This window comes from Dipodomys spectabilis, unplaced genomic scaffold (assembly GCF_019054845.1).
Source record: "Dipodomys spectabilis isolate Male_0828 unplaced genomic scaffold, ASM1905484v1 ptg000335l, whole genome shotgun sequence".
In the NCBI taxonomy this organism is placed as follows: Eukaryota; Metazoa; Chordata; class Mammalia; order Rodentia; family Heteromyidae; genus Dipodomys; species Dipodomys spectabilis.
Window position 1 is genome coordinate 1,037,501 of NW_024871012.1, and position 19,514 is coordinate 1,057,014.

Consider the following 19,514-nt stretch of genomic DNA (forward strand, 5'->3'; position numbering starts at 1 on the left):
GCTGGTGCTCTACCATTTGAGCCACAACTCCACTTCTGACTTTTGGGGGATTAGTTGGAGATAAGAGTCTCATAGATTTTCCTGGCTGGCTTAGTTTCAAACTGTGGTCCTCAGATCTCAGCCTCCTGAGTAACTAGGATTACAGGCATGAGCCACTGATATCCATCAAAAGTCAATTTTTCCCATGGAGTTTGTTGTTGTTGTTGTTTTAATTCTGGCACTGTTTGAGCCATGCTCTGGAGAAGCTGTCTCAAATTCCTAGGTTCAAGCAAACCTTCTGCCTTAGCATCCTAAGTAGCCAGAATTACCAGAATGTACTATTAGATCCAGCTTTTTGCTTTGCTTAAAAAACTCATTTCATTCTAATGAATTCTGTAACACATATTTATTGAGAAAACACAGAGATGTATACTTACATAATGTACACATAAACTTGGGCTTTTCTTTTTTCGCAAAGACACACACACACACACACACACACACACACACACACACACAGATCATACACGTGCACATAGCTATGCATTTTTATCATCCATTTCGTGTGGCCTACCATGGATATGCTCAGTATTCAGTACTCTTGGGAAACAAAAAGTTAATGGCTATCAGCTTGTTTTACATAAATTTGTCCTGAGGAACAAACTCATGTATTAAAATTATAAAGGATGTAGAGAGGTGGGGAAAGCGGAATCTAATTAAATAATCAACACTTCGATTCATTGTTCGCTTTTCTCCTAACCTGAAAATGCTAGGTGAGCAACTTAATTAGAACCAAATAGCCTACCGTGTAGGAAATAAGCAAGAACCGGAAGCCAAATACAGGAAAGTTCTTGCAAAAATACAGATGAGTAACTCCAACAGAAAACCAATCTTCTGGATGTAATGTTAATATATATTATAATACACACGCACATATATATAGAGAGAGAGAAACGGTTTTTCATGGTCAAATATGAAGTCCATAGCTCAGCTGTGGCATTTTGTTGGCTGAGTCAATGGTCTCCAAAGAGGTCTCCAGAATAATCCATTTGACTGCAGAAAAAATGTTCACATGTTCACAGAGTTTTTTTTTTTTTGTATTATCCTCTTAAATTTCCTAATAAGCATACTTTTTAAAAACAGGTGCAAGGGCTGAGAAGGTGGCTCAGTGGTAGAGCGCTTGCCTTGCATGCCTGAGGCCCTGGGTTCAATTCCTCAGCACCACATAAGCAAAAGGAAAAAAGCCGGAAGTGGCGCTGTGGCTCAAGTGGTAGAGCGCTAGCCTTGAGCTGAAGAGCTGAGGGACAGCGCCCAGGCCCAGAGTCCAGCCCCCACGCTGGACCCAAAAAACAGAACAAAACATAAAAACAGGTGCAAATACTCATGCACTAGCACATAATACCTATTAATTAGTACATAATAAATATTAATAATATCCAAACATTTATGCACACATATGCATTATAGGTACATGCTAATTTTCTAGTCCAATGGGGTGATCAGCAAAAAGGATGGACAGTATGACTGACTTCCATTATTGATGGGGTTTGGAGTGTGATTGGGGTTGAACTCTAGGAAGGATGAAGGGGGTATTGGACGGGTCTAACCCTTTGCCTGAGTGTGGTAGACACTGGCTAAGATGTATCTAGGGAATTTAACAAGAGCTCCGAGACAATTGCACCAAGGAAGATGACTGGGCCAAAAGGTTGAGACCAAAAGGTTGGGGAAGGCAAGCATGCGGGTTGTGTTACTACAATAAAATAGATGATATTTTATGAAATACTTACCGACGTGGCCTTAGAGAACCAAGGTAGAAGGAACTTAAGGACTCTGGAACTTAAGAGACTGTGGGGAGTGAAGGCTTGGATTCGCTCAAGAGTCCAACTATAATATGTCAGTCTACCATCACGGGCAGTAGTCAGTCTTTTCAGAAGGGACACAGGACAGACAGGCGTCAGGAGAGAATAACAGGAAGGTCTCGGTAGCATGGGATGGTAGCAGAGGTCCTACAAGCTTGGAGGAAATAGCCAAAGGTAGGGTAAGAACACCCTAAAATCACCTTTCACCCACTGTTTGCCGGCCCGTTCTGCCTCAATATCATATCTAATCCATGACTGATGTAAGCGCAGATAGATCTTCTATGATTTTTTCACGTCTGCCTGAAGGCTCTGACTTTCTTCACTTTCTCTAAATGAAACATAAACATGCAAGAAGAGCAATCAAATCATCAAAAAGCAGATTAAAGGCGTTTGGGGTTGTGTGTATCCTTAGTGACAGAACCTGAAGTTTATTTGAAGCATAAAAATAAATCCCTCTCTTCTGGATGTGTTTGAATGTTGAGCGCCGCTGGCGCTGGCCTACTTCCATGTTGAACGGGGAAGGCTGCGGGTATCTGCAAGAACACGGTGGATGTCATTGACCGCCACGGGCTGTGGAGAGAAGGGTCAGGGCTTCTTTGGGGGCAGAGGCCTTGTGATGATTTCCCCAAGGACACCGTGCAAAGGTAACTCAGAGGATCAGGCAAAGCTCTCCATAGACACTAGACACTCGAGTTCTGCCCAGCCCAGCCCTTTCCCACAAGACATCAAGAACGAATTTCTCTCAAGACAAAGGCTGGCCCCCCATCTTGAGCAGGCCCCTGCCCGTTACATATGCTCTTAGCAGGAATGTGAGCAGCCAGAAGCCAGTCACTCGAAGGCTTGGTTTCCTAAACGTGTGAGGCTCGCGTTGAATTCTGACAGATCAAACTCGACTCTCTCAGCTCCAACATTTGACAAGATCAAATAACCAAAACTAGGACTCTAGACACTCGCACAAAGAGAGACCGAACGAGGGTGCTCTTGGGGGAAGAGCACAAAGGCGCAGTGATAGACCCTGTGTCTCTGATCGGATAAAGTGATAGCGAAATGAAAGCTAGGAAATGGAAACAAGAGGTTATTTTCTTTGTTGTTGTTTTTGTTTTCTTTTCTTCTTGCCTTGTTTGTTCATTTTTCTGTCTCTAGGAGAGTAAGGAGGGGCAGAGAAATGGAGGGACAAAGGGTGAACAAACTATGTTGAAAATGAACGATAGCACTTGTGAATAGGGATGGGCGAGGAAAGCTGGGAGAGTGTGGGAAGGGTGAATTGTAGTCATGACTTGTGAAGTGGTAACCTCTCTCTATATCACCTCTATAACAACAATAAAAAAATTGTAAACCGTCAAAGTTATGTCAACGTCCTGCTTTAGATACCACATTCCAAGATAATTAACTATCTCCACTCCCCTCACGGACAGGAGAAGCCAGGAAAAATCATCTTTTCCCTTAAGCTACCCCACCTTTCCATCTGAATGCCCTGTTGACTTAGAGTCAAGTTTTAGGTTTGGGATTGTTACCTTTTTCTTTAATCCTGTAACAGCTGCCTCTCAGTGGTCAAGCTAAATCCATTTAGCTCATGTCTGACTAGTGGGTCTTATGGAGTGGAAACTTCTTTTTAAAAATTATAATTCTTGTTCTTTAGAACAACTGGTGATAATGAGAAAAGCTAATGGGCATTCATAATCTGTTAGAAGGCACATTTCCTGGCATATGCATTATTTATGTGGGCAAATTGTTGTAAAGGTACCAAGTTCACGGGTACCACTGGACTGGAAGAGTCCCTGAACTCGGGGTGATATTGCTATGCACATTTGTGAGGTTTGATTCTGTTTAATATTCTCATCAGTGACCTGTTTCAAAGACCCGAGAGCAAACTCATTAAGATCCTAGAGGGGACAGATGACCAGAACATTAAAGAAGAGAAACAGACTTGCCCAGGTCCTTGCCAAATTAGCAAAACCATCTGAGTCAAAGATATTGGTCAGGGACAGAGAGAGAAAAGTTAGCTGCCAAAATGCAAGTTATTTAGAAAAATTGAGAAGAATGTAGACGCAAAAATTTACTCATCACGAGAAATGAACAAGCCCTAAAGAAAACTGGGGCCTCTGTCCCCTTAAAAGGGATTTAGAAGCACAAAGCTCTCCCCAGGATTTCTAAGAATGTCAGGAAACTTTTCTTTCTCACAAGCCTCTCTAGCTGGGAATTTCTGCCTCCTCATAATTAGCTTGATTGGGGGCTTATTTTGCTACCCAATTTTGACCCAGCATTTGTTTTGATGCAAACATTTTGTTTTGCTTTTGTTTTTGTTTTGTTTTTGTTCCAGTCCTGGGGCTTGAACTCACAGCCTGGATATGGTCCCTGAGCTTTTTTGCTCGAGGTGAGTGCTCTACCACTTGAGCCACGTCTCCACTTCTAGTGTTTTGGTGGTCACTTGGACATAAGAGTTTCATGGACTTTCCTTCCTGAGCTGGCTTCAAACCATGATCCTCAGATCTCAGGCTCCTAATTAGGTAGGATTAAAGGTGACCCAAACATTTTTTTTCAATGGTTTGCCTTTCATGAGCAAATCATATTCTCTTGCACAAGGGTCTTTCTATCTCTATGATGATCTTGCCTCTCACATAATGCTTCCAGCTAAACTTCTACCCCAAGAAGCTCAACAATTCATCTCCTAAGTGTACAGGTAACTCACTAAGAGAAATTCTGGAAACATCTGTGAAGACAAGCCTATTAACATCTGTACTACCTGACAAAGATAAATGTGGTTGGGCACAGGCGGCTTTCTCACAGTAGGCTTTCTCCTAATGACTCAAGAGGCTGACTTCTGCACTACTGGTTCAAAGCCAACCTGGACAGACAAATCAGAGTTGTAAGTGGAGCTGTGGTTCAAGTGGTAGAGCATCAGCCTTGAACAAAAAAATCAAATGAGACACAAGGCCCTGAGATCACACCCTAATTTCAGTGCAAAAAAAAACAAAACAACAACAACAGATGATCATGACAAAGCCATAAGCTAGCAATATATAGCCAGGGGTCAGCAAACTGTTTCTATGAAGGAGCAGGTCTAAAGATTTCATCCATTGTTGCAAGTACCACACACTGATATGGTAGCATGAAGCATCCATATATAGCGTATGAATGAATGGGCAAAGGGGATTAGGCCTTGGGTTGGATCGTAGATTCTCCACTTCTACTGGACTCATTAGAATCTTTGACTTCAAGGAGTCCTAGTAATTATCTTGTCTCACTGACTCATTTTATAACCGCGAAACTGGAGCCCAGAAAGTGCCATGATATGTGTGCAAGTTCTCAAGACAAAGCCTGGGTTAAACTTTCAAGCTAGAAACAGGTTACCCAGTTCCCAACCTCGTACCCTTTCTACTACTAGGCTGTTACCAGTTCCAGGAGGTTCTGGGGGTGCCTCTTCTAGAAATCATGACACTGTAACTGTTGGTGTGATGCATGTGTTGTTTTCTGGGCAAGATAGAGTGGAATCATCTTACAACCACCCTGGAAAGAGCCAAGACAAGCGTGGACTAAATCGGGGGGGGGGGGGGGGGCGAGGCTATCTGCCCTGTGAAAGGCAGAGTTTGAGTGTGAAGGAAGGGTGACATTGTCCAAAAAGAAACGTACCCTTTACCTGACTTTCGTAACTGTCACCCCTCTGGACATCACCTGTATAATAACAATTTAAAAATAAATAAATAAAAGGCAGACTTCGAAAAAACCAGAGTAGGACCCAGAATAGATTTAAAAGGACATTTGTGCTCAAAGTCTAAGGACATGGTTTTAGTTGGCTTAAATGAAGTTAAGGGTGACAGAAAAATCTTTACCTACCAAGAAGACTGGTTTGAGGTGACACAGCTGTTTTTCACGTCCAATCCAAATGGGAAGAGCAGAACTGGACTGTAGATCAGATCACAGGAAGACCTGACCGAGGTACTAAGAAAGCTCACAGTGAGAGGAAGGGGCAGAATTCTCTTTTTTCCTAAGCAGATCTGAGAGTTGATGTCTTCCAGGCAGGAGAAGGCAGGAAGGAGGTTGGTTGGTTGGTCTGCTTGTCCGTTTGTAGTGTTGAGGTGTAAACCCCGTCTGTTTCACATGCAAGGTAAGCATCAAGAGCTAAGCTGTCCCACAACTTTGAGGTTAGGAGCTTCTTAATGCGGACAGTGGTTGAGCTGTAATTTGAAGACCCAGTAGCATAAGGCCTATCCTTCCTTGAAACTTGAGGCCAAGATTTTTATGAGGCCTCTTATTTTACTACCTTTGATAAAGATAAATCACAGTGTACTTCTTGTTACTAATTAAAAATGGTGCAATCTGTTCAAATATCAGTTCTGGGCAGTACCTTTCATAAAACTGTCTTAGAAAATTATCTGTCTCCAGCCACAATTTTTCCAAAGTCCTTTTTTCCTCTCTCTCTCTCTCCAAATAAGACACTCCTGGTGATTATAATTTTTCATTATCCTAATTTTTTTTCCAGATGATCCTGGAAGCTGTTCCTCCTGTGCTGCGGGGTATTACATGTAAGTCTGGCTTTATTTTTTCCCCTTTCCTGACACTAACTTTTCTGCAGTTTAAGCATTACTGACTTAATCCTAAATCCAGTGATTAAAGCAGAGGCCCTGCAGGCTGAAGCAGCTCCGTTCTATGGGCTCATTAATATAAGCAATTCTAGGATTCAGCAATGAGAGCCCAGCTGTTTCTTTTTTTTTTTTTTTTTTTTTTTTTTTTTTTTTGGTCAGTTGTGGGGCCTGAACTCTGAGCCTGGGTGCTGTCCCTCAGCTCTTCAGCTGAAGGCTAGCACTCTACCACTTGAGTGTCTGCCCCACTTCCGGCTTTTTCTGCTTATGTGGTGCTGAGGAATTGAACCCAGGGCCTCATGCATGCAAGTCAAGCACACTACCACTGAGCCACCTTCCCAGCCCCCCAGCTGTTTCTTGACTCGAAAGGAGGCCTTCTCTTGATCCTGGAAGCCATCCAACCTGACACTGGTGTCTAGCAATCTTGCCATGAGTTACCAAAATTCACATCTTGTCATTTATGGACAGACCTTAATCATGTACCCAACCCCAAGTCAACTGATTCCAAATGTCACTAGGGAGACCTCGTGCCCTTAACTGGAGTCAGACACTCCAGGGGGAAAGCCAGGCGCCATATTAGCTTTTAGTCTCCCCACGCACACACACCGAGTAAAGGGAGACAGACCATCAGGTTCAATAAAACACAGATAACCATTCACCCCAAGTTTTCTAATAAAAATCTACAAAACTCCAAGATGTAGTGTTTCAATGACGCTTCTTTCCCCAAACTACTCTCCCTTCCAGCTTGCCTTGCCTATCCCAGGGGAGGGAAAAACTAAGAAAAACAGAGATGGAAGAGAAAGACAGGCCCAGGAGATTCTACTGCATAGGCTAGCCAGTGACTCGGAGTGCTGTGAGTTCTGGGATCTCCACCTGTCCTGTGCACTTCCATCAAACATCTCAGGAGCAGGAGAAAAATGGCAGAGAAGGAAAACTCAAGGAGGTGCTAGTTCCCCACACGCTGCCCAGAGACTAGTAGCAGGTGCACATCCAGGCCATCCCTGCTTCCTCTTGGCACCAGACTGCCCTCTTCTCCATCACCTTCTAGGAGCTGAGAATGGGTAGAGAAGGAAAAAAACAGGTGAAGACAATGAAAGGGTGAGGAAAACCCAAAATAGCAAAAACAAAATGTTGAGTTCACTTTATGATTACTGATGGAGCACACTTTAATGGAAATTCTTGGGACCAGAAGTGTTTCAGATTTTTTTAAATGCTTTGCTATGTTTGTGTGTGTATGTGTAATGAGATAGCAAATCTAACACCGAATTTATTGTTTACATAGAGCCTGGAGATAATGCTTTGACACACCTGAAACAATTCCGTACATGGAGAAAACCTCATGCTCACTGTGGAATTTTTCACTAAGAGTATCCTATAATTACTCAGAAAGTTTTGAATTTGGGAGTCTTTCATAGTTCAGACTTTTAGATCAACCCTGTATTTTGTCTGAAGGTTTTAATTCGACTCTTCTGGAATATCTGGGTCCTAAATCACTGCCCTCCTGACCCACTGGTTTAAATTATCGCTCCATTTGAACAGAGAAGGTTGGGTACAGAAGAGGCACCTGTTATTCTATTATATGACCAAACAGCTGACATTTCATAAGCAGAGTGATTTGTCAGCATTTTCATAGTCGACATAACCACGGGTCCCCCCAGGCAGAAACACATGACAGAAAGCTTCCATGGGTCAGGGCACACAACGCGTTTCTTGAAGAACAAGGAAAGCATAGACACAAGTTAAGAAACAATTGTGACGGAAGCAAATGAGCAGTTTTCTTTGTCCCTTTTATAACTCTTCATCCCTCCAGCCTAACACTGCCCTGCTTTTCTTCATCTTGACCCCAAGTATACCTCTCACGGCGCCTGCTTCCTCTGCCACCAAACAGCATCCTCTGCGAAATGTGGTGACAATCCAACCCAGCTCACATCTCCCTAACGAGCACATTCTACGAAGCCCTTTGCAAGTGAAATGCACCAAAATAACATGTCCCAATGCCTCCAGGGTACACCATGAGATAGCTGTTTCAAGAAAGACACATGTATAAGGCCCCGCACCTGTGGCTCACGCCTGTAATCCTAGCTATTCGGGAGGCTAAAATATGGAGGATTGCAGCTCAAAGCCAGCCCAGGCAGAAAAACCCTCAAGACTTCATTTCTAAACTAACTAGCCAAATGCAACACTAGAGTCATGGCTCACATGGTAGAGCACCACATTTATAACCAGTAGGATATTTAGGAATTTTGAATACAGCCGATCAAATGTCGTGCACTAGAAGTGCTTAAAGGAGAAATGCTGTTGTCTCCCCTGATACCGTACTGAAGCTTCAAAATTCATCAAAAAGCAATTCATCAAAGGCATTCCCACATCCCCCAGATAAGCCATTTTGGTTTATGATGAGAATAATAGATAATGTGTGCAAGAATGCATTGATGTGAGCTGCATAAGCTATCTGTTCAAACCGATTTTGGTGAAAATCCTAGTGTCTCCCTTAGCTATATTTTGAGTTCTCCTATCAAAAATTTCAAGAGAAGCCGCATATGGGTGGCTCACGCCTGTCATCCTAGCTACTCAGGAGGCTGAGATCTGAGGATCATGGTTCAAAGCCAGCCCCGGCAGGGAAGTCTGTGAAACTCTTCTCTCCAGTAAACCACCAGAAAACTGGAAATAGTGCTGTGGCTCAAGTGGTACAGCATTTGCCTTGAGCTGAATTGCTGAGGGACAGAGCCCAGGCCCAGGATTCAAGCCCCACGACCTACCCCCGCCCAAAAAAAATGAAAAGAAGGAATAGCTACCCTGTGCACAGATTTAAATGAGCTGATTCTGAACACATCATCAAGACTCTATAAACTGCTATTAGTCACCTACTTCCCCCAGAACCCCTTTTTAACTAAAGGACCCCAGCAATCCACAAGGAGGTGATCAATGGTTTGGTTGATAGGGCAGGCCACATCAAGTTCAAGATTCCTCCCTTAGAATCCAATTAGCCACTTCTGATTTTTAAAAATGCTGCATAAAGCCACACACTGGTGAGTCACACCTGTGATCCTAGCTACTCAGGAGACTGAGGTCTGAGGATTGTGCTTCAAAGCCAGCCATGGCAGGAGAGTCTGGGAGACTCTTATCTCCAATGAGCCACCAGAAAACCTGAAGTAGAATAGCTCAAGTAGGTCGAGAGCACCAGCTTTGAACGAAAAAGCCAAGTAAGAGCACCACGTCCTAAGTTCAAGTCCCAGGATCGGCATGTGTGTGTGCGCACACACACACACACACACACACACACACACACACACACCCCTATGAGGTCAAGTTAGGACTGGTAAGACCATTATCTCATAGAAGAAACGGATTCATCTCCTTCTAGGTTTGAACACCATTGTTATAAAACCTGCCCAGAGAAGACCTTCCGGGAAGGGTGGACATGCCGATCCTGCAGCCCTCACTGCGGCAGCTGTGACCAAAACGAGTGCTACTGGTGTGCGGAAGGCTTCTTTCTCTCAGGTGAGCCAGAGAACAGAATGGCCCCCACCAGGACAAGGGGGGGCGAGGCTCCTCTCCCCGGCTCTGTGTGCAGGACTCTCAGGAGTTTCAGATCAAAGGAGGAATTGTAATTTGGCTTGACAATATACACTAGCCAGAACTACTTCCTTCTGAAGTTAGGACTGGCGCCTAGCTCGTGTCCCCTAATGAATCTCAAATATCTCCAAGCCAAAGGAAGCAAGAAGAAGTTGGGGACTAGAGGAACCATTAGGAGGGGACCTGAAGATAAATGCTTTGGAATTTAAGTCACCCGGCAAGGTCAGGTGACTAATAGTCAGAGATCGTTCATGTGCACAGCCGCTGCCAGTACCTGGCCTTGAACTCAGGGCCTGGGCGCTGTCCGTTAGCTTCCTTTGCTCAAGGCTGGCACTCTACCACTTAAGCCACATTTCCACTTCCGGTTTTCTGGCAGTTAATTGGAGATAAGAGTCTCATAGACTTTTCACCCTGGGCTGGCTTCCAACTACAACCCCCATATCTCAGCCTCCTGAGTAGTCGGGATTACTGCCACGAATCACTGGTGCCCAACCCCAATATGGGGCTCTTAATTGATTCTCTTTCTTACTCACAGCTGGCGCACTAGATTTTGCTGATTGCTATTTCTTTTTTTGAGATGGAGTCTCATGGACTTTTTTTCCTAGGCTGGCTTTGAACATCCAACCTCCAGATGTCCATCTCCTGAGTAACTAAGCTGACAGCCACGAGGCTCCCAAGAGCAGCTTGATAGATTCATTTTATTTGCCAGATTCAAGGCGGCGACAGTTCTTAAGTCCTTATTCAAAGCTGCTTATCCTTTAAGATGATGGCCAATTTAAATTCTCCCCTGAAAGAGGGCTTCAGTGAAGTGCTCACTTTATGAAAATACATTCTTTCACTGAAATGGACCGAAAAGAAAAGAGAAAAATCTTGATTTCTTTCAATTCAACAAGCGCAGTCACCCTAGTTCCTGAGACTGTCTCCAGGCCTCTTCCTGCGCCCGGCGTGGCTGCCCGAGGCCTGCCTTCAGCACTCCCTCCCTGTGCTCTGACCCAGGTGGCAGCTGCGTGCAGCAATGTGGGCCTGGCTTCTACACTGACCAGGAGGTGGGAGTCTGTGAGCCCTGTCACCAGGCCTGCTTGGCCTGCACCGGCCGGGGCTCCCACGAATGCACCAGCTGTGGAGCTGGGCTGCAGCTGCGTCTGGGGATGTGCCTGCCGCCCGCCCAGGCCCAGGAGGAAGGCAAGCTGTGGAAAGGTAAGCGCAGTCCTGCTGGCTGCTCGGCCTCCTCCCTCTTTAGCACCTGCTTCCCGTAGACCCCACAGGTCTAACCTGAGAATCAAGGTGTGGCTTGCTCCCTAAGTTAAACTGCAGGGAGAAAGGGTAGGAAGGGTCCCCGGGCACCTACAAGCCAAGCCGAGCTGGTTACTAATGGGTTTAGCCCTTGAGTTTCTTCATGCCTGAGTAGCCCAGGAATGGATGGAAATGGCCCAATGGACATTTCCCCAAACTTTCAAAAATAATTTCCAGCACATGCCAGTATTCCGGAGAAAAGGACTCTCCACACACAAGGGGAGGTTTTCCAGTTAGACTAGTAGATTGGTACTTCTGCTCGAACTCGTGATTTTACTAATGAGCTAGAACTTGCCACCATTCAAACTCGCATTTCAAAAGCTGCCCTCAGCCCAATGTGCCTGTAAGCCTAGCTACTCAAGCGGCTGAGACCTGAAGATCATAGTTCAAAGCTAGCCCTGGCAGGAAAGTCTGTAAGATGCTTATCTCCACTCAACTACCAAAAAAAAAAAAGCCAGAAGTGGAGCTATGACTCAAAGCAGTAGAGCACTAGCTTTGAGCAAAAGAAGCTCAGGGACAGTACCCATGCCTTGAGTTCAAGTCCCAGGACTGACACAGAAAGAAGTCAAAAAGGAAGGAAGGGAGGGAGGAAGGAAGGAAGGAAGGAAGGAAGGAAGGAAGGAAGGAAGGAAGGAAGGAAGGAAGGAAGGAAGGAAGGAAGGAAGGAAGGAAGGAAGGGAGGGAGGGAGGGAGGAAGGAAGGAAGGAAGGAAGGGAGAGAGGGAAGGAGGGAAAGAGGGAGAGAGGGAGGGAGGGAGGGAGGGAGGAAGAAGAGAAGGAAAGAAAGAAAAAGAGAGAGAGAGAAAACGAAAGAGAAGAGAAGAGAAAAGAAAAGAAAGCTATCGTTTGGGGCTAGGAATATAGGTAGCTCAGCAGCATTGTACTTGCTTAGTACTTGCTTAGCATGAGTAAGGCCCTAAGTCCAATCCCTAGTAAAGTGGGGCTGGGGGAGTGGAAGGGAGAAACAAAGAAGCTTCTCTTCTCAGCTGCAGGAGGGGCAGCAGGGAGAGCAATTGTGGGAGCCGGGGTCCTCAGATAATAGATATTCAGGTCTCCCTTCCAGCCTGTCTCTAGAATTCCTTGCCCTGTACCTCTGACATCGGCAAGTTACTTCCAAGCTCTCCACCAGCTGTCCATGCCCAAGGTGGGTTAATAAAAACAAAAACCTTGCTGGAAAAAAAAAAATCGAAGTTGTATTCCATGAAGGGACTTCTATTCAGGTTTGCAAATGGTGATGTATGTGCTCGGGATCTTCTCAGTGCAGAAGCCACGGCTGCCAAAGGAGGCCCCACGGAGCAAGCTTTCCTAGTGCTCCAGAGAGAGAGAGAGAGAGAGAGAAAGCGTACAACAGAGACACAGACAGACAGACAGACAGACAGACTCAAGGGAAAAGAGAGGGCTCGGCTGGTTTCAGAGAAAGGGCTCCCAACAGTCTGGCACACGTATTAAAGGAAACGCTGCTCTCAGACCATCCCAAACTCAGCAGCCAAAGGACCATGGAACAGACAGGGCCTCACTTCAGACACAGAGCTGAGGAGAACATGATTCCATCCCAGTCTGGATATCTCCCGTGAATTATAGCTAACCCCAAATGCTGCAAGCGAGAGTTTGTCTGGCATTCAGGCATTTAAGAGGCAGCGCAAGCCAAGAGGGAAACAGTCTGGTGTTCTGTTTCTTGCTAAGAACATCTGTATTTTATCTGGCATCCAGATGAGGGAGCGGCCCTGGGAGCCAAGAGTCAGGGTAGACTTGATTTCCCCCAAATGATTACACGTCTCTTCAACTGGACTACGCGTTCTTCAAGCAAACAAGCCCACTTTGAGCGTTCCCGGTGCCGAAGCACCGCCCCCATAACCTCTCCTTTGTCCCTCAGGACAATGTATTGGTTTGGGGGAAAGGAAGGATTTGTTCCCTGGGAAGGGGGCTCTGCACGGATGAGGAACTCAGGAACAGCGTGAAGGCAATAAAGTCAATGACAGAGCTGCACTTTTCCATGGCGATGACCCATGAAATAGGACACGGAGCGTCTTAGCGAAGAGAAGGGGAAGAAGTGTCTGTTCTTCATGACACAAGGCAAGGCGACAGCTCCACCGCCAAGCACTCAAGCGGATGGCAAAGAGGAAGCGCGTTTTATGCGGCTTGGGGAGGCTGAGAGTTGGGGTCTCCATGTTTCTCCCGCCTTCCTCCCCTCTCAGGCCAGACCAGCAGTGTCACCAGGCCCCGGAGGCTTTTTGAGAGCAAGTGCTAATGAGCCACACCTTTCACATGATGAGAAGCAGATTTGTAGTCATTCCTGGACACGCTAGAGAACACCCAGACACACTGCAGAGTGTTTATGGGAGGATGCAGCTCCCTAGGTGGGACCAGAAAGGCTTTTTAAGGTATTTTTTTTTGCTCCTCCTGTTTTTGTTGGTTTTTTTAAACATGGATTGAGATTCAGGCCAGAAGGGTAAAGTGGCACAAACTTATTACCTCTGATTGTTAAACATTGTTAAAATCTGCAAAATTTATACATGTACCATCTATCCCTCTACAGTAGAAATGATAGGATCATGTTCACATGGAAAGATCACACAGCCCACCCCTGGAAGGCAGGTGGGAAACAATCCTGGCACTGGTGGTCCTGCCTGTAATCTTAGCTACTCAGGAGGCTGAGATCTGAGGATGTGCACTTTGAAGCCAGCCTGGGCAGGAAAGTCTGTGAGTCCATGAGACTCTTATCTCCAACAAACCACCTACAAACTGAATGTGGAACCATGGTGGAGTGCTAGCCTTGAGCACAAAGCTCAGAGACAGCACCCAGGCCCTCCCTGAATTCAAGCACTAGAACTGGAATACACACACACACACACACACACACACACACACACACACACAGCCACAAGTAGCTTTTTGCAGTGACCCAAACATCACACATCACACACAGCCAGCGTGTCTGGGCATGCCCAGACATAGCATGCCGCAGGTCATAGCTTGGGAAGAAGATGATCACTTCGTTGGTTTCCATACACCCCTTGCTGGAAATGGAAATTGTCTCCTTTGCTACTGTGAAGGCATTTGCATTTTCTTAAGAGGTTTTCCCCCCTCCTCCCCGAGTAGTGCTGAAATCCTCGAGTTGGTCCTGAAAAGTCCCCCTCTTACCTATTTCCCTCATCAATTAAATCCATGCTGGAGCTAGCTCTAATTGGATGTTGCCAGGGGACTGTAATCTACATGCACAGGCCTGGGAATTAACTTTTTATCTTTGACCACATACTAACAATTAATCACTAGTCCATCTTTTTGATCTTAATTTCTACGCTCAAGGAAAGACTGGACTCTCAGACTTGTTCACACATACTGAAAGCCATGCGGGAGAAGAGAGAGTCTTTTCTAAAGTAACAGAACATTGAGTGCTTCTAAAGTTCATCTAAAGATTCCATAGAGAGCTGATCTTCAGAAGGACTTCATCCATCTATGTATATTAGTTGCCTGTAGAAAGAGGGAATGTGATGTGTATTGAGCTGACCAATCAGAGCGCAGAATATAAGTGCAGCATACCCAAGTCACCTACCACTTCGGCCCTGGGATATGAAGGAACAAGTGGTACTGACTTGCATTGATGGTTGAACATCTGGGAATTTTGTAGGTATACTGTGAGGCCACAGACATTGCTAGAAATGAGCTCTGGTGGCAATATTGACACCGCAGCAATTGTCAACTCTACAAATGTATTGTTTTCTAGAGAACTATTTAGCCAGCATACCATTGTGTTAGCCTCTCTAAAACTACTTTAGAATCCAAATTCACTGCTGAAAACAGAAGCTGTCTAGGGGAGGAGGATTCAAGCATTCAGCAGCTCTAGGAGCTAGGAGAGAAGCTTTGTGGTGGAGCACTTGCCTGGCAAGCACAAGGCCCAGCACCATCAAGTAAAAAGTAACTCTAGAGTTAGGTAGACCTGAGTTCAAATCCCATCTCTGATCTTTATGGACAGCATAACTCTGAGCAAATGACTCTTCCTCACTGAGCCTCAGTTTCCTCATCTATAAAATGAGTGTGAGAAACTTACTTCGCCTAGTCATTTTACAATTGCATGTGGGGCTGGGAATAGGGCCTAGTGGTAGAGTGCTTGCCTAGCATGCATAAAGCCCTGGGTTCGATTCCTTCCTCAGTACACAGAAAAAGCCAGAAGTGGCACTGTGATTTGAGTGGTAGAGTGCTAGCCTTGAGCAAAAGAAGCTCAGGGTCAGTGCCCAGGCCCTGAGTTCAAGCCCCAGGACTGGCAAAAGAAAAAAAATTACCTGTGAAAAAACATACTAATATAGAATATTAAAGGTCTATTCCATAAAACTAGTCTTAACACTGGAGGCACTAGATTTCCTAGTTGATTTTTTAAAGCAATTTTAGGGTTTAAGAAATATTAAAGATCTGGAGGAAATAATCTCAGACAGAAGGCAGAAAATCATGGTCAGTCAGGATGCCAAATAGCCAGGCAGACCCCAGGCTTTGATAAGCACGAACCCCCACAAAAATGTTCCCAGTGGCTTTCTTCACAGCAGCAAAAGCAAGAGGCCAATCTGAAGATGTAACCAGAAATAAATGACTTGTGATTCATACAAATAAATAGGCAAACAAACAAACATTATTGTACGCTAGACCCTGGTGGCACCTGCCTGTAATCCTCAGGAGGCTGAGACTTGGATTTTGGTTCACAGCCAGCCTGGGCCTAAAAGTCCATGAGATTCTATCTCTAACTAACCAACAAAATGCTACCCTGGAGGCACGAGTCAAGTGGATGAGCACCAGCTCTGAGCATAAAAGTGAGAAGCTGCAGGCCCTGAGTTGAAGCCCTAATATTGCCTCCTCCCCCCCAAAAAGAACAGATTTTCCTGACAAAAGAAAACACTTGCAAGATTCATACTGTTAAAGATGATGCACAAGACTAGTATTGCATATGCAGCATCTGTGGATGAATGCTTGCACACGCACGTACCTGTGCACACACCGATACTTGCGTGGGGCATCTCATTGTCAAAGGAGCCGCAGCTAAGATCAATGAGGGGTGTGGGGTTCTTAGTGAGCTTCCTCTTCATTCTTCATTTTGCATTTTTAAAAAAACTGCTCTTTTTTTCTTTCTTAAATAAAAAAAGAAGCTGTGCCCAGTGCAAACCCATCTTTGGTGAAGAACTTGCTGCCAGAGCCCCGAAGGTGGAAGGTTCAAATGAAAAGAGGTAACAAGGAGTCAGGGAAGAACCTTCAGCCCCACACCCCCCACACCCACCGTCTCCACCAGCAGATCACCCGCCCAGGCAGCCAGGAGCAGCCGGGAGCAGCCGGGAAGGGGGACTTGGATGTCAAAGTAGAGGGGGAGAGGGTCATCCACACAACACCGGGAGATGTTCCAGGGAGACATGGGACATGGGTTGTAAGGGCATTTCAGAGGCAGTGAGTGGTCCCGCCTGGAAAAGCTGTCCACAGAAGCCACTCGGACTGAGGCTGTAGCTCCATGGCCGGGCACTGCATATCAATCCCCAGTTCACCCCCAAAAAACAAATCTATTCTTGTAGGTTTTGGGGAGGAGGGGGGGGGAAGGAAGGGGCGATATTGGGGTTTGAACTCCAGGTGCCTTGTTAAGTAGGTGCTCTACAGCTTGAGCCGGGACTCAAGCTATTTCCTTTCCCTTCCCTTCTCCTTGCGGTAGCTGTGTGTGTGATCATGGTCTCATTTTTGGCCCCAGTCTGCCAGATTTATCTGACAGGCATGCACCACGCTGACTAGCACTGTTTGGGGGGGAGAGGGGGATGGGAGGGGAAGCTGGGCTGGCCTATAACTATGATCCTCCCTCCCCCCCACCCCGACTCAGCCTCCCACAAATTGCTAGGGTAACAGGTACATGCAAGCGTACCCAGCTATTCTAGGCTGGCACCCGCCCTGATCCTCCTGATGTCTACCTCCTGAGTAGTTAGGATTACAAGCATACGCCACCAGCATCCAGCTTCCACCAGAACCTTCTACCTTCCCTGTCACTGCAACATTATCTCAAATGGCAACGATAGAAAAAGCTCATTATTTATCAATAATAGACTAGAGAGATAACGTAAGATCCACTCCGTGAAATAGAATAATGCTATCAAAAATTAGGTACTCTCATCGAATGCTCTTCCAAATATATCAAATTCAGAAAAGAAAGGTAAGCAGGTAGCATAAGAAGACAGAGGCAAAGACAGGAAGATTATAAGTTCAAAAAGATGATGTTCTTCCATTTTGAACCTTGAAGTGTGTGTGTGTGTGTGTGTGTGTATGTGTGTGTGTGTGTGTGTGTGTGTGTGTAAAACCTTTAAACTGTGGTTCATGCCTGGAATCCTAGCTACCCAGGAGTCTGAGATCTGAGGATCATGGTTTAAAGCCAGCCCGTTCAGGAAAGTCTTAAGAATCTTATCTCCCATTAACTAACAAAACACCAGAAAAGAAGCTGTGGCACTAGACTTGAGCAATAAAGCTCAGGGACAATACCTAGGCCTTGACTTCAAGCCCGAGGATGGGTGCAAACAAACAAACAAAAAAGAGCCTCTAGCTTTTTGTAGGTTAGCCATACTCATTTCTGAAGGACAGAAATTGTACTTTCCTAAAGAGACTTTTCTTCCCTTCCATTTTTTCCTGTTCTTTTAAAGTTCTGCCAATTATAGAATATATTGAAAAAGCCAGGCGCTGGTGGCTCACGCCTATAATCCTAGCTACTCAGGAGGCTGAGATCTGAGGATCACAGTTCAAAGCCAGCCCGGGCAGGAAAGACCGTGAGACTCCTATCTCCAATAAACCACCAGAAAACCGGAAGTGGCGCTGTAGCTCAAGTGGTAGAGCGCTCGCCTTGAGCTGAAGAGCTGAGGGACAGCGCCCAGGCCCAGAGTTCAAGCCCCATGACTGACAAAAAAAAAAAAAAAAAGAATATATTGAAAAGGCTAATACTGGAAATCACAATCAAGGTCTAGTTAACTTGGTATAAAGTCCCTAATCTTGGGTTTGAAGTTGTAGCTTCATAGCTGTGAACTGCTTGTACAGAGCTCCCTCTGCTGGACAGCTAGGGACATTGCCAAATTCCACCCAGTATAAACAGTAAAATACCCAAATTACAATGTAAACTATCTGCAAGCTATAAATACACATGTCCATGTCAATGCACATTACATTTTACAAAAGTATGAAAAATTAAGACACATCTTTTTAAGTGAGACATTTTAGCACAAAAATGAGAACATCAAAAGAAAATCAGCCCAAGCCTGTGGGCTGATCGGAAACAGCCTTTCCCAGGGCTTCCTGTCTAGTGTCTGGTTACTACTCAGTATGCATATTGACTTCTGACATGTTTTTCTTCTCTTGTGGGTTGAATGGTATCACTGGGTGAAGAGGCCCAAGGACAGGATCAGTATGTCAAGAATCCCATGGGTCCATTTGGTGACAAAGATAGTCACCAAGCCAAACAGCTCTGAGCAGTTTCTCCACGCCTTTCTGCCACAATCCCTGGAGGTATTCCTGGGGGAATACATCTGCCAATCATCAGCTTTAATCATATCCTGGGAAACCTGGGCCAACTTTTCCTTCCAAACGAGGAAGAAGCATGCCACTCAGCATGGCAGCCCGGACAATCATTTATACATAAAGGAAGACTTGTGTCTGTTTGTAGGTGTCGTGTGTGTGTGTGTGTGTGTGTGCGTGTGCGTGTGTGTGTGTATGTGTGTGTGTGTGTGTGCACATATTCTTGAACATCTACATTTTTCAGCTCTATCTATCCCTAACTATATCTATATTTAACTCTCCTTTACAGCAAAGCTCTGCACCTTTTTAACCCTTTTTTAAACTAATTGAAGGCTTCTAGAGCCAGTCAGGCATAAACGCAGGAGGGAAGGAGAGGGAAATGCAAGAAGCCTCCACAAGGGGGTGGAACGGGGAAAATCCAGAGATCCAGAAGGAAGCAGATGGAGTCGCGTCCACCAAGCTACTGTGCTAATCACTCCGTGCGCACTTGCTCAGTAACCTTCACAACAATCCCAGAAGAAGGGACCAGCTTCTCTCCTTTTAGAGACCTGGAAAATAGGACTGGGAGAATTTAATTATTGTAGCCATGGTTACCTCCCAGCGAACCAGCAAGCCACACAGCTGGGAACTGACGGCAGGTGTGATGACTCCCAGGGAGAGCGAAGGGAAGTGAGAGGCAGGGTTAGAGAAAGGGCCCGCAATGGCTCTGAGCTAGA

At 45.5% G+C, this 19,514-nt stretch overlaps 1 protein-coding gene across 1 annotated transcript in view; it reads left to right on the forward strand.

The window, feature by feature from the left end:
* The window catches only part of LOC122095126 (proprotein convertase subtilisin/kexin type 5-like), a 93,281-nt gene that overhangs the window by 44,154 nt on the left and 29,613 nt on the right, over nt 1–19,514 (forward strand). Inside the window, exon 2 of the mRNA XM_042665611.1 lies at nt 10,991–11,191. Coding sequence (XP_042521545.1) covers nt 10,991–11,191 — 201 coding nt within the window. The remainder of the gene's footprint in view (nt 1–10,990; nt 11,192–19,514) is intronic.